At 42.6% G+C, this 17,042-nt stretch overlaps 1 protein-coding gene across 18 annotated transcripts in view; it reads left to right on the forward strand.

Moving 5' to 3' along the window:
- unc80 (unc-80 homolog (C. elegans)) overlaps window positions 1–17,042 on the forward strand; it is a 62,788-nt gene that overhangs the window by 18,161 nt on the left and 27,585 nt on the right. For 11 of the 18 annotated variants that reach the window (XM_086067157.1, XM_086067160.1, XM_086067161.1 and 8 more), the window contains exons 16-42: window positions 444–494; window positions 911–1,059; window positions 1,910–2,073; window positions 3,041–3,139; window positions 3,305–3,513; window positions 4,891–4,997; window positions 5,139–5,292; window positions 5,852–6,024; window positions 6,102–6,314; window positions 6,567–6,702; window positions 6,787–6,920; window positions 7,870–8,047; window positions 8,159–8,372; window positions 8,690–8,783; window positions 8,870–9,100; window positions 9,172–9,279; window positions 9,373–9,511; window positions 10,517–10,698; window positions 10,778–10,909; window positions 12,223–12,409; window positions 12,509–12,640; window positions 12,926–13,069; window positions 15,050–15,150; window positions 15,229–15,315; window positions 15,383–15,566; window positions 16,777–16,871; window positions 16,949–17,038. In XM_086067157.1, coding sequence (XP_085923283.1) covers window positions 444–494; window positions 911–1,059; window positions 1,910–2,073; window positions 3,041–3,139; window positions 3,305–3,513; window positions 4,891–4,997; window positions 5,139–5,292; window positions 5,852–6,024; window positions 6,102–6,314; window positions 6,567–6,702; window positions 6,787–6,920; window positions 7,870–8,047; window positions 8,159–8,372; window positions 8,690–8,783; window positions 8,870–9,100; window positions 9,172–9,279; window positions 9,373–9,511; window positions 10,517–10,698; window positions 10,778–10,909; window positions 12,223–12,409; window positions 12,509–12,640; window positions 12,926–13,069; window positions 15,050–15,150; window positions 15,229–15,315; window positions 15,383–15,566; window positions 16,777–16,871; window positions 16,949–17,038 — 3,887 coding nt within the window. Of the gene's footprint in view, window positions 1–443; window positions 495–910; window positions 1,060–1,909; window positions 2,074–3,040; window positions 3,140–3,304; window positions 3,514–3,822; window positions 3,868–4,890; window positions 4,998–5,138; window positions 5,293–5,851; window positions 6,025–6,101; window positions 6,315–6,566; window positions 6,703–6,786; window positions 6,921–7,869; window positions 8,048–8,158; window positions 8,373–8,689; window positions 8,784–8,869; window positions 9,101–9,171; window positions 9,280–9,372; window positions 9,512–10,516; window positions 10,699–10,777; window positions 10,910–12,222; window positions 12,410–12,508; window positions 12,641–12,925; window positions 13,070–15,049; window positions 15,151–15,228; window positions 15,316–15,382; window positions 15,567–16,776; window positions 16,872–16,948; window positions 17,039–17,042 lie in introns of all 18 variants that reach the window. The other 7 variants (XM_086067171.1, XM_086067176.1, XM_086067175.1 and 4 more) reach the window with 6 other exon arrangements.

Genomic DNA, 17,042 nt, shown 5'->3' on the forward strand with positions numbered 1-17,042 from the left:
CTACTTGCTGCATCTTTTCTTCAGTCCCTTCTTCCATCCTTCCTTCATCCCTTCATTCCTCCCTTTCTTGCTCATCCATTTTCGTACACTTGCCAATCCAAAGCTTTGCCCATTTGCCACATCTGTTCAATCTGCGGCATTACCGCTGAGCATTGAGCTGCGCTCTACATGTCGATTCAGATTTGCATTGACATTACTTTTGTCGTTGCTTTAAGACATCATACAAAATTGAAAACAATATTTTGGCAAGTGACCGAACTGATGAGTGTTTTGATGATGAAAACCTTGCAAGTTTTTGTTCAAATACGTGTGTGTAAGTTCCTTTTGCTGATGTGTGTTTTTTGGGTTCGCCTCAATGAGGAGGTCCTTTCCTGACACCACGTACATGTCTGTGCTGGCCTGATGTCAATCACAACCTGTGCCCCGCCTCTTTTCTCTTGCAGAGTACGGCAGTGCAGGTGAGAGGTCCAGGAGGGCGAAAAAACGAAACATCGGTAGATACACATGATGTATAATCAATAAAACATTGATTTTAGAGATGTGATAAACATACCCACCTGAGCAGAACCGTCCTTAGGCACTGCTTCCATTGCTGCCCCTCTTGCTCTGTCCCAAAGTGACAAATCTCGCCTGCAGCTCCAAATTTTTTAATCTCTATTTAGACCAAGAGAATGATGACCACAATGCGGTTCGAGAGCAGGCCTTAGTCACTTGCATGTATTCCTTGTTCCTTACCCAGAACCCTTTTCAGTTTGCTTCTCCCCCCCATATGCTGTACAGACCCCTTTTCTTTGCCTCCAACCCCAACTTGTCGTATGGGATAACTGTTGTCGTGTAATGTTCTGCTGACTAAACCACCCCCGTGTGATCCGTGGTCTTTGCACCCCCCCCCTCCCTGTTGTTTTTCCAGACAAGGCGGGTTTCAGGAACAATTTCACTACGGGCGACAACAAGTCGCTGGCGCAGAACATGGAGGCGGTGGTGGTGGGTTGCATGTTCAAGTCGCTGATCACCCGCTGCGCCTCCACGACGCATGAGCTTCACAGCCCCGAGAACCTGGTGGGTCCTTGTTAATTGTGCGTCGGCCTTGATTTTTACACTAAATTCACTGCTTGTCATTTAGAATGACCGACGGGCTGTGCCATTGAACATGATTAGGATATGATATCGATTTATTTTTTTTCACTTAAGACTGGTAACGGCCATACAAATATGTAACATCTTGACACGTTTTAAAAATGTTATAGACCTCATACCCCTTCATATAGAAGGTATTCATAGCACTTCACTTTTTCAGCCTTATTTCAAAATTGCAAAATGCATTTACAAAAAATACATACAAATACAAATAAATGACTATCAAAAAAGTGAAATATGTTTCTCATTAGGACGACAACGTTTCCTGTTCTAATGAGAAAAGTTTCTTGTTAGGATAAGTAAGTTTTCTCGTTAGGAAGCGAAACCTTATTTACACCCGAAAGCTCGCTTCCGGCGAACAGTAGGCTATTTTTATCAGAATTCAAAATCCGACATGTTCATTTGTTATATGTAGCCTACAGTAAAAACACAATAGTTGCATTGAACAATTATAAGCTGCCTTTGCTATTTTCCAGTCACTTATACAAAGAATATAAAGTATAGAAAAAGTCATTTGAAATACTGATATAACAATAATAATAATAACAATTTAAAAAACAATTGCATTGTAAAAAAAATAAAAATAAAGTGTATTTGATTTTGGCAGTAGTAATAGTCTATCAATCAGTACAAAAAAATGTGTACACTATTTAATGTGCAAGGATGCCTTTAAAAACAAAAAACAAAATGAATGACTTTAGCAGCACAGGCTTCCCACTGAGCCGCCTCCTCTGGTGGCTTTCTGACGCTTGTTTGTCACCCTCCTTAACAGGGCCTGTACTGTGACATCCGCCAGCTGGTGCAGTTCATCAAGGAGGCCCACGGAAATGTTTTTCGTCGAGTGGCTCTGAGCGCGCTCCTCGACAGCGCTGAGAAGGTCACGGCCACCAAAAAACCTGATGAGAAAGATGAGACCAAACTTCAAGGGCCAAGAAGGTACTGGAAAGAAGCGCTCTGTTGGGGCCAATCTTTGACATGTAGAAAAAAAGATATGTTAAAAAAATTCGTTCTCATCCACTCTTAAGCATCTCATCATTGCTTGCTTTGTTGTATGTCTCGTTTGCATGCAACTGGACACAGTTGTGGGCCAAATGTATTTGTCCTTGGCGAGTAATAGACTCATTTATTTACTTATCTGAGTAGATTCTCCATCTTTTTGAGAAATGCACAGATCTATGATCTGTCGTCGGTTCCTAAGCATGGGAAAAGTAACAATATGCAGTCGTGTACCAGGGGAGAAGAGGCAGGCAGAAAAAGAGTACGAGTGAAGAGCAGTGCCGGGCACTTCCGTTAATCGTCAATTGCCATCGACGCCCGCCTTTCGCCGAGTGCTTCCGCATTTTCGGCGAATGCTTTATGACTTGAAGCTTCGCAAAACTACACGGAATGAGAGGGGCCGTCTGTACTCACCCCGATCGACGGACATAAACCTGCTCAGTCCGTTTATTTTTACGAGGCTTCGCATCATTGCGCACTCGCCGAAAGGTGGTCGTCGTCATTGATGGGAAGTGACGAGAAAATAAGTAGAAGTTGTAGTGACATTTGGTCATAATCGGTGCTACTAATGAATCTTATATAAAGAAATAAAGTTGCAACAGGTGCCGTGACAGCAAATTCCATTTGCTATCCTGTCCATTATTGCCATAGCCTCCTGAGGCTACCGTTTGCATTTGCGCGGGACTCTTCTGGCACTTCCAATCATATGAAAGAGGTCCTATGGTCCTAAAGAGCTAAAAGGGTTCAATACTGGATGGATGGGGACGAGACCCAGCCAAGGGAGTGCAAGTACTTTCCCTGCATGCTAGCATCACTGGCAGTACCACTGCATGTATGCTTATTGTTAGCATTTTCAGACGGCTGGGTGGCCTGAGCGCTGTTTGTTTGTTGGGATGTGTGCGTGTAGGTCAGAGGCGGGTGTGTCCGGGGAGAAGGGTCAGGTGTCCAGTGCTGCAGATGAGTGTCGCAGCTACATCTCCAGCAGACCCCCCCAGACCCCCGAACAGTGAGTGTTCACCTCATCGCATCTCCATCATTGTGCCCCATCCATGTCAGGCCGGCCACCAGCTTGAAACAATTGAGGACGAATTAGATTATGTATTTATTAATTTAATGTGTTTATTTATTTTTAGTTGAAATGATCCCTATTACTCGCTGTGTGTGTCTCCAGTGAGGAGCAGATCCCAGGAGCACTGCTGGGCAGGAAAGACTTTTGGAGGAAGATGTTTAAGTCGCAGAGTGCTGCCAGTGACACCAGCAGCCAGTCTGAACAGGACACCTCGGATTGCACCACCGCCCATTCTGGTACCACCACGGACCGTCGCTCCCGATCAAGATCCCGGCGTATTTCACTTCGTAAGAAACTGAAATTGCCAATAGGTAGGTGCGGCCAGTCAGTGATTTTCATGCGTATGCAGTGTATAATCATGAGTGTGTATAGCATTTATGTCTGTGGCAGAATGTCACGTCAAAGCATATGGTCTCATTGCCATGGAGACAGCCTCGACCGACAAATGAAGTGAAATCAAGTCCTGATTTGTATCTGTCCTAATTTTGCTGCCTCCTCTGTTTCTCAGTGTTTAACAAATAGCAAATCATCACATTTCACATCAGATCCAGTAATGTCTCTCCATGTCCACGTACTTCACCGCATCCTCCCATCTTATATGTTCCTTTTTTGCACTTCAGCATGCCGCAGGACCACTCACCTACCCCTCACCCTCTCTGTCTTACGTATGTGCAAGTGGATCCATCTTCATCTTATCATCTTCATGTTGTTTGTGTTGATGTTGCATCATGCATGCCCAGACTGGAGTCAAGTTGTGATTTGAAAGTTCCACAAAGCAGGTGAAGATGGAAGGAGGTTGCTGCTGATATATTAGACACCCAAGTATAAAGCCATTAAGAGCATTGCATTGAATTTACTTTCAAAAAAATTCTGTCTGTGCTCCCTCAAATAGGAACACAATGTGGACCTGGAAAATAACTGCACAAGGCAACACAATAATTTCATACATACAACAAATTTGAGAAACTTGTATGTGTGGGAGGGGTAGAGAGAGCTTGGGTGGGGGACTGACAACACGAACACACTGAGCAGGGTAGTGTATGCAGTGTGTATAGCATATACGTCTGTGGCAGAATGTCACGTCAAAGCATATAGTCTCATTGCCATGGAGACAGCCTCGGCCGACCTAATCAGGAACCGACAGAATGAGAGAGGAGGAGATAAGTTTCATGCAGCAGGACTTCCAGGAGAACGTTCAGATAACAATTATTTTGTAATCGGACAATAATTTCAGTCAGCCTTCAGTCATTGCCTACGACTCTCAGAGGACATCAATGAACCGAATTTGAAATGATTCAAGATGATTCACCAACGTCTCCATGTCTTTCATTTAGTTTGCGCAGTGACTCAAGAGTAACATCCAGTGAGCTGATCCCATTTTCTGAATTTTACAATAAATCAGGAAACTGCTAGCACCATCGAGAGCCAGGAAGAAAAAAAATCCTGACGTATGTGCTGATGTCTTCTGTGATGCCAAAATTCAGAAGGACTTAAATAGTTGACTTCATTTATCTGGCATCTTCCTCTTTCCACATGGAACTTGCTTGCACGTTATTGTGAGTGAATGTGAATGCTGTCCACCTTATCCACCCTGGTGAGTCGCAACCGCTTGTGTCACCACGTGTGTGCGCTTTGCAAATTTCACTTCTGTAATATGTGTGAACATTTGAATTCACGCTTGTCTCCAGGCAACTGGCTGAAGCGTTCCTCTCTCTCTGGGCTTACCGACGGCGTGGAGGACCTGTTGGACATCAGCTCAGTAGATCGACTCTCTTTCATACGACAGAGTTCAAAGGTCAGGAGGGTTGACACTGCTTCTTTTTCCAACTGTATTATATGCCTTTAATATCTATTGCACTTGTCTTTTACTGCTGTAACCCGTGCGTTTCCCAGCTGTGAGTCTTATCTCATGTTGTGTTTGGCCATGAATGATCAGGTGAAGTTCACCAGCGCAGTCAAGCTGTCAGAGGGGGTTGCCACCGGGCCGGAATACGGCAGGGATGAGGAAGAGAATTTCTTCAAGCGGCTCGGTAAATGGAGGTCTGGCAGGAGGAATCCATCCAAGCTTCACCACACAGAAGAGAAAGATGGTAGACCTCCCCCAAAATCCCGGCTGCCCCACGCCAACTCGCTGCCCTCATAACCCCCCCCCCCCCCCCCCCCCCCGCCTTCCTCGCTCTCTGCACCCCCGCCTTCCGTGACATTTCATCTCGTATCTCTTAGTTTCTTTTTAGAATGGGTTGCTTTCAGGTTTGTGCTCCAAATGTGTGTTGTTGCAAGCATGTTTCACTCCCATCAAAAAAGAAAAGGAAAAAAATTCTCCCCCATTTGCTCTTAGAGTAGTTTGGACTTGATATCTTCCAACCATCTTTCTGCTGTGGTGTGGTTCATACATGTTGCTCTTCTCTGCTTCTGATGCTGACATGTTTGGTGGCAGTTTTCGAATCACAAAGGACGATTTTTCTTTGTGTGGTTACGGTTCTCATTTCAGTCAATGTTAGGAATAAAAATGCTTTAGGAGAGTTCTGGTGCAATGATCACACAAAGAACATCAACAGTCTACGGCTGCCAGTGACTATTTTGCATCTCGACATCGTTTGTCAAGCGTGCATTCAATTATCCCAAATCTCGATTTCCCCATTTGTCCAGGACCCCACGGTTTCCAAGAGCGCCTCGCCGCCAGTCAGGAGGCCATAAAAAACAAAAATGTGGTGAATTTGGGTGCAATTCGACAGGGCATGAAACGCTTCCAATTTCTGCTCAACTGCTGCGAGCCGGGGACCATCCCCGACGCTTCAATCCTCGCCGCTGCTCTGGACCTGGTACTCGTCATCAATCCCATCTTGCTTTGCTTTTATTCATCTCCCCGGCTTGACTTGACAACCTCTGCTCTTCCCAGGAAGCGCCCATCGTGGCTCGAGCATCCCTCTTTCTTGAATGTGCCCGATTTGTCCATCGCTGTAACCGTGGCAACTGGCCAGAATGGATGAAGGGCCACCATGTTAACATTACCAAAAGAGGCATGTCCAGGGGGCGATCGCCGATAGTTGGCAATAAAAGGAATCAGAAGCTCCAGTGGAATGCGGCGAAACATTTCTGCCAGTGGGGAGATGTGAGTCAGATTATTTTCATGTTAAAAAATAAATAAATAAATAAATAAATAAAAAATTAAAATTAAAAAAAATAAATAAAAATAATAATAAAAAAAAAAAAAAAAGATTATTTTCATGTTCAAAGTGGTTCGGGGTTCTTAAACATTTTGGGTCCAGGGACCACTTAGGAGAGTTTTTCCAAAGATCTCCCCTGACGCCAATTAAGCATAACCACTGTGCCACTTTGTGTGGACATGTGTTTGTCAAACTAGGCGATTGGCACGCGGCTGAGCGAACTGTGCCACTGTGACAGCGAAAGTCCTGCCAACATCCTGGGGTACATCTACGACGAGGAGACGAAACGAAGAATGAGGAAGGAGGATGAGGAAGAGGACTATTTAGATGATAGTAAGTCAGATGCTGAGGCTGTTGTGTTGTTTTTCGTTTTTATTATCATTTAGTCATTGTTTTTTCCTCCTTCCCCCTCCTAAGACACGGTCAATCCGACAAAATGTGGCTGCCCATTTGCTCTCAAGATGGCTGCTTGCCAGCTGTTGTTGGAAATCACCACCTTCCTGCGAGAGACTTTCCCTTGTTTGCCGCGACCACGCACAGAACCACTTGTGGTACTTTTATGGATGTCATCCTTTGTTACACTTTCACCAAGCGGTTCACTTCAGTTTGGTTTGCTCTTCTGCATTTCTGCTCTTAATTTTAATGTTAGTCATATACAAACATATAAAATGTGAACACATATGTCGCAATTTATGCCCCAACTGTCAAGTTCAAGCTCTCTGATGTCCCTTTTTCATCTTTACTTAAATTGTTGACACGTTTAAAGTATTATATATTTTCTTTTCTATTCCTGTGAAAGGAAAGGAAGGGTCAGGTAAAAGTAAGAATTCCAATCTTTATCGTTATTCATTTTATGTTACACAACAATGAAGCCCAGCATATTTGCAGTCCAGCATTTGTGAATTAATTGCTCACAGATTTAAAAATAATAAGAATAAATGTATTATTTTTTTAATGGAAAAAAATACAAATTGAAACAAGAAATACTTTTTTGAGGGGGGGTTGCACTCAGGCCAAAGCAACAGAAGAATTTGGCTTGTGGCGCCAAGTAACTATACTGGGGTGACTAGCGTAGCATATTTGAGAGAAAAATAGTGCTTTGCTGACAACTTATGGCATCGTGCCAGGTAAGAATGTTAAATTGAGTTTAGGAGTTGGACAGAAGTTGAGTTTTGCTGCCATCTTGTGCCATATACAGTAGGTACCAGAAGGCTATGTTAAAGTGAGTTACGTAGTTTCATTTAATAGTTCTTTGCCACCATCTTGTGGCATCTTGGTACCAATAAACTGTTGACGTGATTTGAAGAGTTTGGATTTGGACATAAAGTGCATTGCTGCCATGTCGAAGTATCAATTACTCACGGATTTTCGCTATTCCCGGCGAATTACTCTATTTACTTTTATTCATAGAGGAACTGTACTATTTGGTGGAAGCCTGGCTTCGACGTGTGTGAGTGACATCCAGACACCATTTTAAGTGTTTTCTTTCATTATCTGTAGGATTTAGAAAGCTGCCGCTTGCGTCTGGACCCTGAACTTGGCCGACATCGCTACGAGAGGAAGATCAGTTTTGCGGGCATCCTTGACGACGAAGACGGCCGCGACTCGCTTAACAGCAGCAGCCACACTCTGAAGTCGGACACCGTGTGTGACGACAAGAAGGCTCAGGAGGCCGCAGGTGAGCTGTTGTTGAACTTGTTGACTTTTTTGCTCAGGACTCTTTTTTTTTTTTTTTTTTTTTTTTGTGTGTGTGTTTACTCAATATTACCCTTTCACGACGTCCTTCCAGCACCCATACGAAAGATTCGTATCGGAGGCTCGCGGCTGCTTCAGATCAAAGGTGCCCGCAGTTTCCGTGTCAAAAAGGGAGGGTCTTTGTCTTCCATACGGAGGGCAGGCAGCCTGAAGAGCACCAAACTGTCCCGACAGGATTCCGAGTCAGAGAATGAGGAGGGGATACTTTCTCAAACAAACAGCAGAGATACCGTCACAGACATCGGCAAGTCAAAGGCTAAGCGTCGTTTTCTAATGAATATTTCAGTGGGGTTCATTTGGAATGCACACTTTTTTCCCCCCAGTTTCAATGAAATCACATTTTCCACACTGTTTTACACGCCATTTAGAAGACATGTTGACGTTTGAACTCACCTCATTATTGGAAATTATTGGATGATTTCGTTGAACAACTTCTAACACATACATACAGTATATCTTATCATAAGCAATTAGAGAATGCCCAGTGGGACACAACACAGCCTTCTCTGACCATACATCTACAATTATATTTCCTTTTTTTTTTTTTTTTGCATCATGCAGGTAGTCCCTGCAGTACTAGTGAACCCAGCATTGAGCCTGAAGGCCAAAGCTCAAGCGGAACAGAGGACAACTACCACCGCAATATGTCTTGGCTCCACGTACGTCAAATATACCGTTAGGGGCCGAAAGTATTTGGACAGTGACAGAATTCCGCATTCTCTCTTTCTCACATGCCTCGCCCCAGATCATGATCCTGCTGTGCAACCAGCAGAGCTTCATCTGCACTCACATTGACTTCTGCCACCCGCGCTGCTACCAGCACCACAACCGCTCCTGCGCCCGCCTGGTCCGCGCCATCAAGCTCGTCTACGGCGAGACGGTGGACAGCCTGAGAGAGGACAGCGCCAGCGCCAGCGCCGCCGCCGCCACCACCGCCACCGGCATCATCGGTGCTCGTGCACAGAAGATCAAGGAGGTGAGTTTTTGCTATCTCCACCATCATGATGTCATTCTTGTTTGGGTCTCTGAGAGTGTGTTTGGCCTCAGTGTTCTGACAAATCATGTCTGAGGACGCCGTCCATGAAGAGGAGGCCCACTGACAGCAACACAGAAGGGAAGAAAGACACTGGAATGTTAAAGTACATCAGAAATCAGGTGTGGCATTTACCTTTTGTACCGTTTGCACCATTGGTCAAATGTAACAAAGTACAAATACTTTTCCGGTACTTTACTCTGTGTCTCCTGCAGGTGATGAGCTTGTCGCCGGCCCCCTTGTCTCTTCTCATCAAAGCTGCCCCCATCTTGACGGATGACATGTATGGAGACGTTCAGCCTGCAGCCTGGGAGCTTCTGCTCAGCGTGGACGAACACATGGCAGCTGCTGCTGGTAAAAGATTTGCATTTGCAATTGTCAGGGTCATTCCAGAATTGCAGTACGGCTTAGGTACCATCTTCTTTATTTGTTAAATGGACCGTTTGTTTCGAATTTTTTTTTTTTTACGTTTTCAAGAAAATCAGGTAATAAACAATCCTAGGATTATGAGTTTTGTGAGGTATTTCATTTAGTTTGCTGTGTTTGGCACAACACTGCTACACATGAACGTTTACCATTTTGAAATATTGCTGAATAAATCCTTTACAATTAAATCAAGAAAGTTATGTAAGTTATAATTTATTGGAAAACTCTGTTCATATTCGTATTTCTCTTAACTGCACTAACAAGATTTTAAATCTGTGCTCATGCTAATAATTTTTGTTTAAGCGTACATGCCAGCTGTCTTGGCTGCATGCATCAAGAACAAATGTAGCGAGATAATAAAGTACATTGGAAAAAATATGCAAGAGAGAAGTGAGGACTCACCCATGTTCATGATGTCCTTTCTGCTGAGTAATGTGGCTCTTTTTTTTCTCTCTTTTTGAAGTGGCTAGAAAAGTTTCAGTGTTGTGTTGCGTATATGAGAGAGACAACTTCAGAGCACATTTGCTACTATTTAAAATATTTCTATGATTAAAGAAATTGTTTGAACAACTACAATATCTTACCCCCCAAATATCTGATTTAAAGCATATTTTATCTGTTATATTTGCTATGTAAATTGATCAGAGGGACGGGCAAGGGAGAAAAAGCCATTTAGTTCAAGTGCTGTTTGCTATTATTCAATATGTAAAACGTACTTTTACTGCTGCTGTAACTTTTTTTCTCGGGATGTCTATGTTCATTTGGAATAATTTCAATCGGAATGACTAAAAAGTCTCCATGTAAACCAGGCTTATGATTTGCTCAACAAGACAGAAATTGTCCTCCAATTTTAGAATGACCCTCCAGGTAGATTTTCACCTGACTGCGGCGCCGCCATAATATTCTTCCCCTGCCCTTCTTCTTTCCCCCCAGCCGCCATGTTCCTCCTTTGCGCCGTGAAGGTGCCCGATGCCGTGACTGAGATGATGATGGCTGAGTTCCAGCATCACGAGGCCTGCCAGCGCATCAACTCCATCCTCAAGTTTTACACGCTTTGGCGTTTCCGCTACCAGGTGTGGCCTCGCATGGAGGAAGGAGCCCAGCAGATCTTCAAAGTACGTATTATTGTTACAGATGAAATAGACCAATTTTGAATGTGAGGATGGGTTTGACTTCACTTCGTCTTTATTTTAGATTCCTCCACCCAGCATAAACTTCACCCTGCCGTCTCCAATTCTGGGCATGCCTTGTGTGCCCATTTTTGACCCCCCATGGGTTCCCCAGAACACCGGAAGCGTCCAGGACCCAATCAATGAGGACCAGTCGGTAAGTGTATGCATGCTGTATTTGTTTTCTTCTGTCAACTGTAGAGTGATAGGGATTTTTTTTTTCTATGCTGCATACTAGAGTTCAAGCAGATATGATGTATGTACGGTAAATGACTACGTTCACATGCGGGCAATAACCCTTTTCAAACCCGAATATGGGCGATATTCGGGTTTTGTAAGGCCATAACCCGAATAGCCTCAAACATGACGCTCGCTCGCAGCAAACAACCGACTACATTTAGAAATGTTTTATTCTTTTTTTGGGGGGGGGGGGTTGTTCCGCAGTAGGAAACCAAAGGACATTCATAAGTCCAGCTAGATAAAACATTACAATTTAAGGCCTTACCTGCAAAATGAATTCACAATCATGCTGTGGATGAGGAACAAAAATACCACCACATTTCTGAGTTTGTGATTTCATTACACACACTCCGGGAAAATATATTTTCACTTCAACCATTCTGACTGAAAGGTTATCGCTATTCTACCTACACATTTTGTTGTTGTTGATTTATCTACTTATTTCTTATTTCCCCCCCATTTTTGTTTTGTTTTTCCTTGCCCTCTTGTGTTTAAGATCAGGGGATGTTGTTAACATTTGTCAACTTTGGGTGTGTGAAGCCCTTTGAGACTCCTTTGTGATAAAGGGTTATATAAATACATTTGACTTGACATTTTGAAGTAAATGACTGAAGATGATTACCATCGAGTTATTTTTTTTTTATACTAAAAAAATGCACAAAGTGTCACTTTGACTTTTTTTTTCATGTTAGGTATTTTGCATGATTATTTTAAGTGTTACAGAATTTGATGAAGACCTTCCTCTATCATTTTATCTGTCTTTGTTTTTAGTTCCCTGCATTAATTCAGTCAGTCCATGCCATAGTAAGTTTTCTGTCCAGATCTTTGTGCTGATGCATCTTTTTTTTGTTTTGTTTTTTTACCTGAAGTCATAAATGTCAGGAAATCCAAATGTTCTAGATTACTCAATTGGGGTCAAATGTATTTTTTTTTCCAGAGGTTTCCAAGAGGGGGCAGTTGCATCTTGATCAGAAATGAGCACTGTCTTTAGGCAAACAGCAGCATGCATCAGACATTGTGTGTTGTGCCGTGTATGCATGGTCATGATGAGACGGACTTCGCCGTGTATGTTTACATGTATGTGTACGAGCACGTGTGCCAATGCCATGATATGCAGCAAGTTTTCTATTTCTGCCCGGGATCACCACAGAGCGCTTTTGAGCCGAATGGAGAAATACAGCATGCTTGTAGCAAATCCAACTTGCACAATCCTGGTCGTCACCCCCACAGAAATCCTTCTCGGCGCGGGCAGTGTCGCGCTCTCATCAGCGAGCGGAGCACATCCTGAAGAACCTGCAGCAGGAGGAGGAGAAACGACGGCTGGGCCGCGAGGCCAGCATCATCACGGCCATCCCTGTGGCGCAGGTGGCGTGCTACGAGCCCACGTGCAGCCCCCCGTCGGAGCAAGAGGAAGAAGGTGGGCCATGTGCTGGAAACGCGCTGCAAGATTGATTGCGTTGTTGTTGCTGTTTTTTCCTCCTCCTGACCCACGCATGTTTGACTTTGATGCCGCCAGCAGAAGAAGTGGTGAACCTGGCATCTCGCCGTCTGTCTGTTAGTCCGTCCTGCGCCTCCAGCAACTCCCACAGGAATTACTCTTTCCGCCGAGGCTCTGTGTGGTCAGTCCGCTCATTAGCAAGTGCTGAAGGTACGACATACTTTCAACCTTTGGGAGTACAGTATGGACACGTTTCAGTTTTTGGCACCAGCATCAATGGTCAATGTGTGTTAAACATGTATACAATTACCCTTATTAGCACAGAGCTCTCTAAGGTCAAACAATTCCGAACATGTTTGATTGAAAAATCATCAACGCAAGTGGACTGTAACAGCAAAAAAGTGATGACATTGAAAATGTCATGGATCAGATGCCATCCTTCACGTTTTCATGCTTGAATACAAACTCTGATACTTTGTTGATTGAATTTCCCAGATGAAGAGAACACGACAGAACACACACCCACACACCACATGCTGCAGCCGCCGCAAGCCGTCTTCCCGGCATGCATCTGTGCTGCCGTGCTCCCCATCGTGCACCTCATGGAGGACGGGGAAGTTCGAGAAGACGGCGTAGCTGGTGAGGCGCCTTTTTCGTCTCTCGCACTCGACAGTGAACCTTTTCGCTGCTTGCGATTTCTATATTCACTCTTTTAGCGGAACGTATCCTCAGTCATTTGGAGAAAAACCTGATTTGCTTATTTTTGTGCTAAAGTCTTAGCATAGGGAAGTAGTAATCGGTGTCAAAGAAGTATTGTTGATTTGATACGTTTCCACTGACAGACTCAGATATTTACAGTATAGGCAACTTAACTCTTTTTTTTGGGGGGTGGGGGGCGTCAATTATTCACTTTTTGGATACACAGTGGACCCGGGTCCCCATTATTTGCGGGGATTAGGGACTGGGCTGGCCCGTGAATAGCCAATATCCACATTATAATTGATATGCATCATGAAAAAATATACATATTTTTTCTTGCTTTAAAATAAATCTTCCAAAACAAAAAATGCTGATACCCATTCAATATGTATTTTGGACATTTTCCATGGAAAACGAGGTGAAAATGGGAGGAAAAAAAGGGAAATATTTTTCAAAAAATATTTGTGAAAAAATGTGTGAATATTAGTGTTGTCAAAGTTAAAGCGTTAAATAATTAATTAATCACAAAAAATGTTGCATTGATCATGTATTAACGCAGATTAATTACACTATTAATTTTGACCGCAGGTGATCCTTTCGCTTGACAGCGGACGGTTACGCTAAATGTAGCACAGGCTGTATTTGAGCAATAAACATAACTACATGCATTAAAGTAAAGCATTTAATAAATGTTTGTGTGTGACATTCAGAATATTTGTCAAAATGTCAAAATATTGGGGTCATTTTCTTTTGTCATTTTAAATAATGCAAGTAATTAACTGATTAGAAAACGAGGAGGATGAGAGTGTGCAGTGTATCAAAAAATATTGAAGATGTCCTCATAACATTTAATGTCGAAAGAATTAACAGATGCTCTTCAAATTTGGCGGGCAAAAAATGTTGATGTTGAAAAAAAAGCCTTTTTAATTAAGCTCCGTTCCGTCTTCAATTCCGCTTATCCGGGGTCGGGGCGCGGGGGCAGCAGCTTTAGCAGGGAAGCCCAGACTTCCCTTTCCCCAGCCACTTCCGCCAGCTCCTCCGACGGGATCCCAAGGCGTTCCCAAGCCAGCCGTGAGCCGTCGTCTCTCCAGCGTGTCCTGGGTCGTCCCCGGGGCCTCCCGCCGGTAGGACATGCCCGGAACACCTCCCCTTGTTTTTTAATTAAGCGATTCTACAAATTCTAAAATTCTAAGATGTGATTAATCTGATTACAAAATGTAATCGTTTGACAGCTCTAGCGAATATGCAAATCCCCATCTGACAGTGTAATATTTTCAAGTGTATTATGTAGGCGTGTCATGCGATTAAAATTTTTAATCACGTGACTCACAAATAATCGCAAATTTTATATCTGTTCTAAATGTACAATAAAATATTTTTTTCTAAGTTTTCATACTCTTGCTATTGTTAACATAAAAGTGGAAAAAAATTAAACTAATTAAAATATGGCTGCATCTTTAGTCATTGATACAGTAATTTCAAAATAATTCATAAAATTTAGTTAAATTCAAAAGATGAACTGTAAAAAAAATTGCGTGATATTGATTTGTGTTGAGTTCATTTTTCTGCCACTAGATGGCATCATTGCATTTGTAAGACGTTGGTTACAGCTTAGTGCATAACAGCGATCTAATCTTTAACATTAAGTAACTTGTGAAATTCTGCACATTTTGAAAATTGTAAAATACAACCTGACACCAGTTTCCACAAATATATTAATTATTAAATGTATTACGGCAAAATTTTGACGTAGACGTGTCTGCTGCATTGCGACTGGAATTCCCCCAGTATAGACTTTCCAAGTAAAGAAGGGGCGGTCATTAACAAATGTGTGATGTTAAAGGAACTTTAAATAACTCAAAAAGAACGCACTGATTTTGCCACCGCTAGTATTATGTTTATCGTTCTGTGTGTCCTCAGTAAGTGCAGTCGCCCAGCAAATCTTGTGGAACTGCCTGATTGAGGATCCTGCCCTTGTCCTGCGCCATTTCCTTGAGAAACTCACCGTGAGCAACCGGCAGGTAGGACAGCAGCCTCACAGACAAATCACCTTAAGTGCTTGCGGCTGCCATGAGCGACCGTGCCTTGTTCCTCGCCAGGATGAGTTGATGTACATGTTGAGGAAGCTGCTACTTAATATTGGAGACCTTCCGGCGCAGACTTCGCACATCCTTTTCAACTACCTGGTGAGTGTGTGTGAACACCTTTATCATTGGTCTTGAGCTTGTTTAGAGCGGATTGGTTTCCTCCCAGGTGGGCCTGATCATGTATTTCGTGCGGACCCCGTGCGAGTGGGGGATGGATGCTATCTCAGCTACGCTCACCTTCCTGTGGGAGGTGGTGGGCTACGTAGAAGGGCTCTTCTTCAAAGACCTGAAGCAGACCATGAAGAAAGAGCAGTGTGAAGTCAAGTTGTTGGTCACGGCGTCGATGCCAGGTGAGATGGTGCAATTCGATGTATTAGAAGAGGTTGTAAAAAGGACATTTGCTCCTAATAAATTTGCTTTATATAGTGTAGAGTAGGGGTGGGAATCGCCTAGTACCTGGCGATTCGATTCAAAGGTCACGATTCGATTCGATACCGATACGAATCTACAAATTGATTATTGCGGGGTTTTTATTTTTTATTTATTTTTTTACTCAAATTTAAAAAATACTAATCAGTAAACTTGTTCATGTACACTGTAAGATTTGTATGAAAATGTATTTATCTGAAAATTCTGACCTAACTGAGCCACTGCATTTAACAAACAGGTTGCAGTCTGTTTCATGTTTGAACAGCACTGAAATCAAATATTAAGGCTTCCATTAATATAACATTCTTCCATGCTTAATGTGTGAATCCTAACCCTAAGTAAGACGTTTTGTTGAATATTCCCATAAAAAATGGATGTTTTAAAATCGATTCGGCCGCATATTGAATCAATTCGAGAATTGCGCGCTGTAATATCGCGATATATTGCAGAATCGATTTTTTCTAACACCCCTAGTGTAGAGATTTTCTAAATATGCAAATGAACTATTTACATTTAAACAAGAAAAAAACATTTCTCTTCATAACCCTGTGGTGAACAAAGAATTAATTTTTACAAGCAATCTGTTGGGTTACAGGCAACCACCCCAAGATCTTGTAAAATCCCAAACTATTTGCCTTATAGAAAGCTTTTTTGGATAGTAGTTTAAATTTTTTTTATGTATAAACCGTATGCAATTGCTTAATTGACTGATTTTGGTGTGCTTGATAAATTAAAGTAAAAAAAAAAAAAATCTTAGTGGCCCTTGCATCCTTTGAGTTTTTTTATTTATTTTTATATCTCGGAGGAAATGTTTGGACCCCCCTGCCCTAGTGGTATCTGAAGAATCACTTAATTTAATGTTCAAGCATAATGTTTTAGGGGCTTCAACTTTTTAATATTAAATACTCAGTACAGTTCAGTTGTATTTAGCTTTTAAGTACAATACAGTCACATTCATTCTTTTAGCCCTGTTTGTTTAAAAAAAATATATATATATATATACCACTTGCTCTTTTGTATTTTTAAGTTGAATGCAGGTTAATGTTTGTTTTTTTATTACTGTTAAGTCATTCTTTTTTGAGAACTGTGGATCTGGCTATGAGAGACGACCTTTTCATATCTTTTGTGCAGGAACCAAGACCCTGGTGGTGCATGGACAGAACGAGTGTGACATCCCAACACAGCTGCCGGTCCATGAAGACACACAGTTTGAAGCTTTGCTCAAGGTACGACCTCGAACCCGGAATGCCAGATAATGATGATAAAGATTTCTGCAAGATATTCATCATACTCCTGCCACTAGGAATGTTTGGAGTTTTTCAACATTCCAGAAGCCAGGTCGGCTCATTACTTCCTTATGGACAAACGGTGGAACCTCATCCATTATTCCAAGGTAC

Source organism: Leptonotus elevatus, chromosome 2 (assembly GCF_054856555.1).
Source record: "Leptonotus elevatus isolate MCC_2025b chromosome 2, RoL_Lele_1.0, whole genome shotgun sequence".
Taxonomy (NCBI): Eukaryota; Metazoa; Chordata; class Actinopteri; order Syngnathiformes; family Syngnathidae; genus Leptonotus; species Leptonotus elevatus.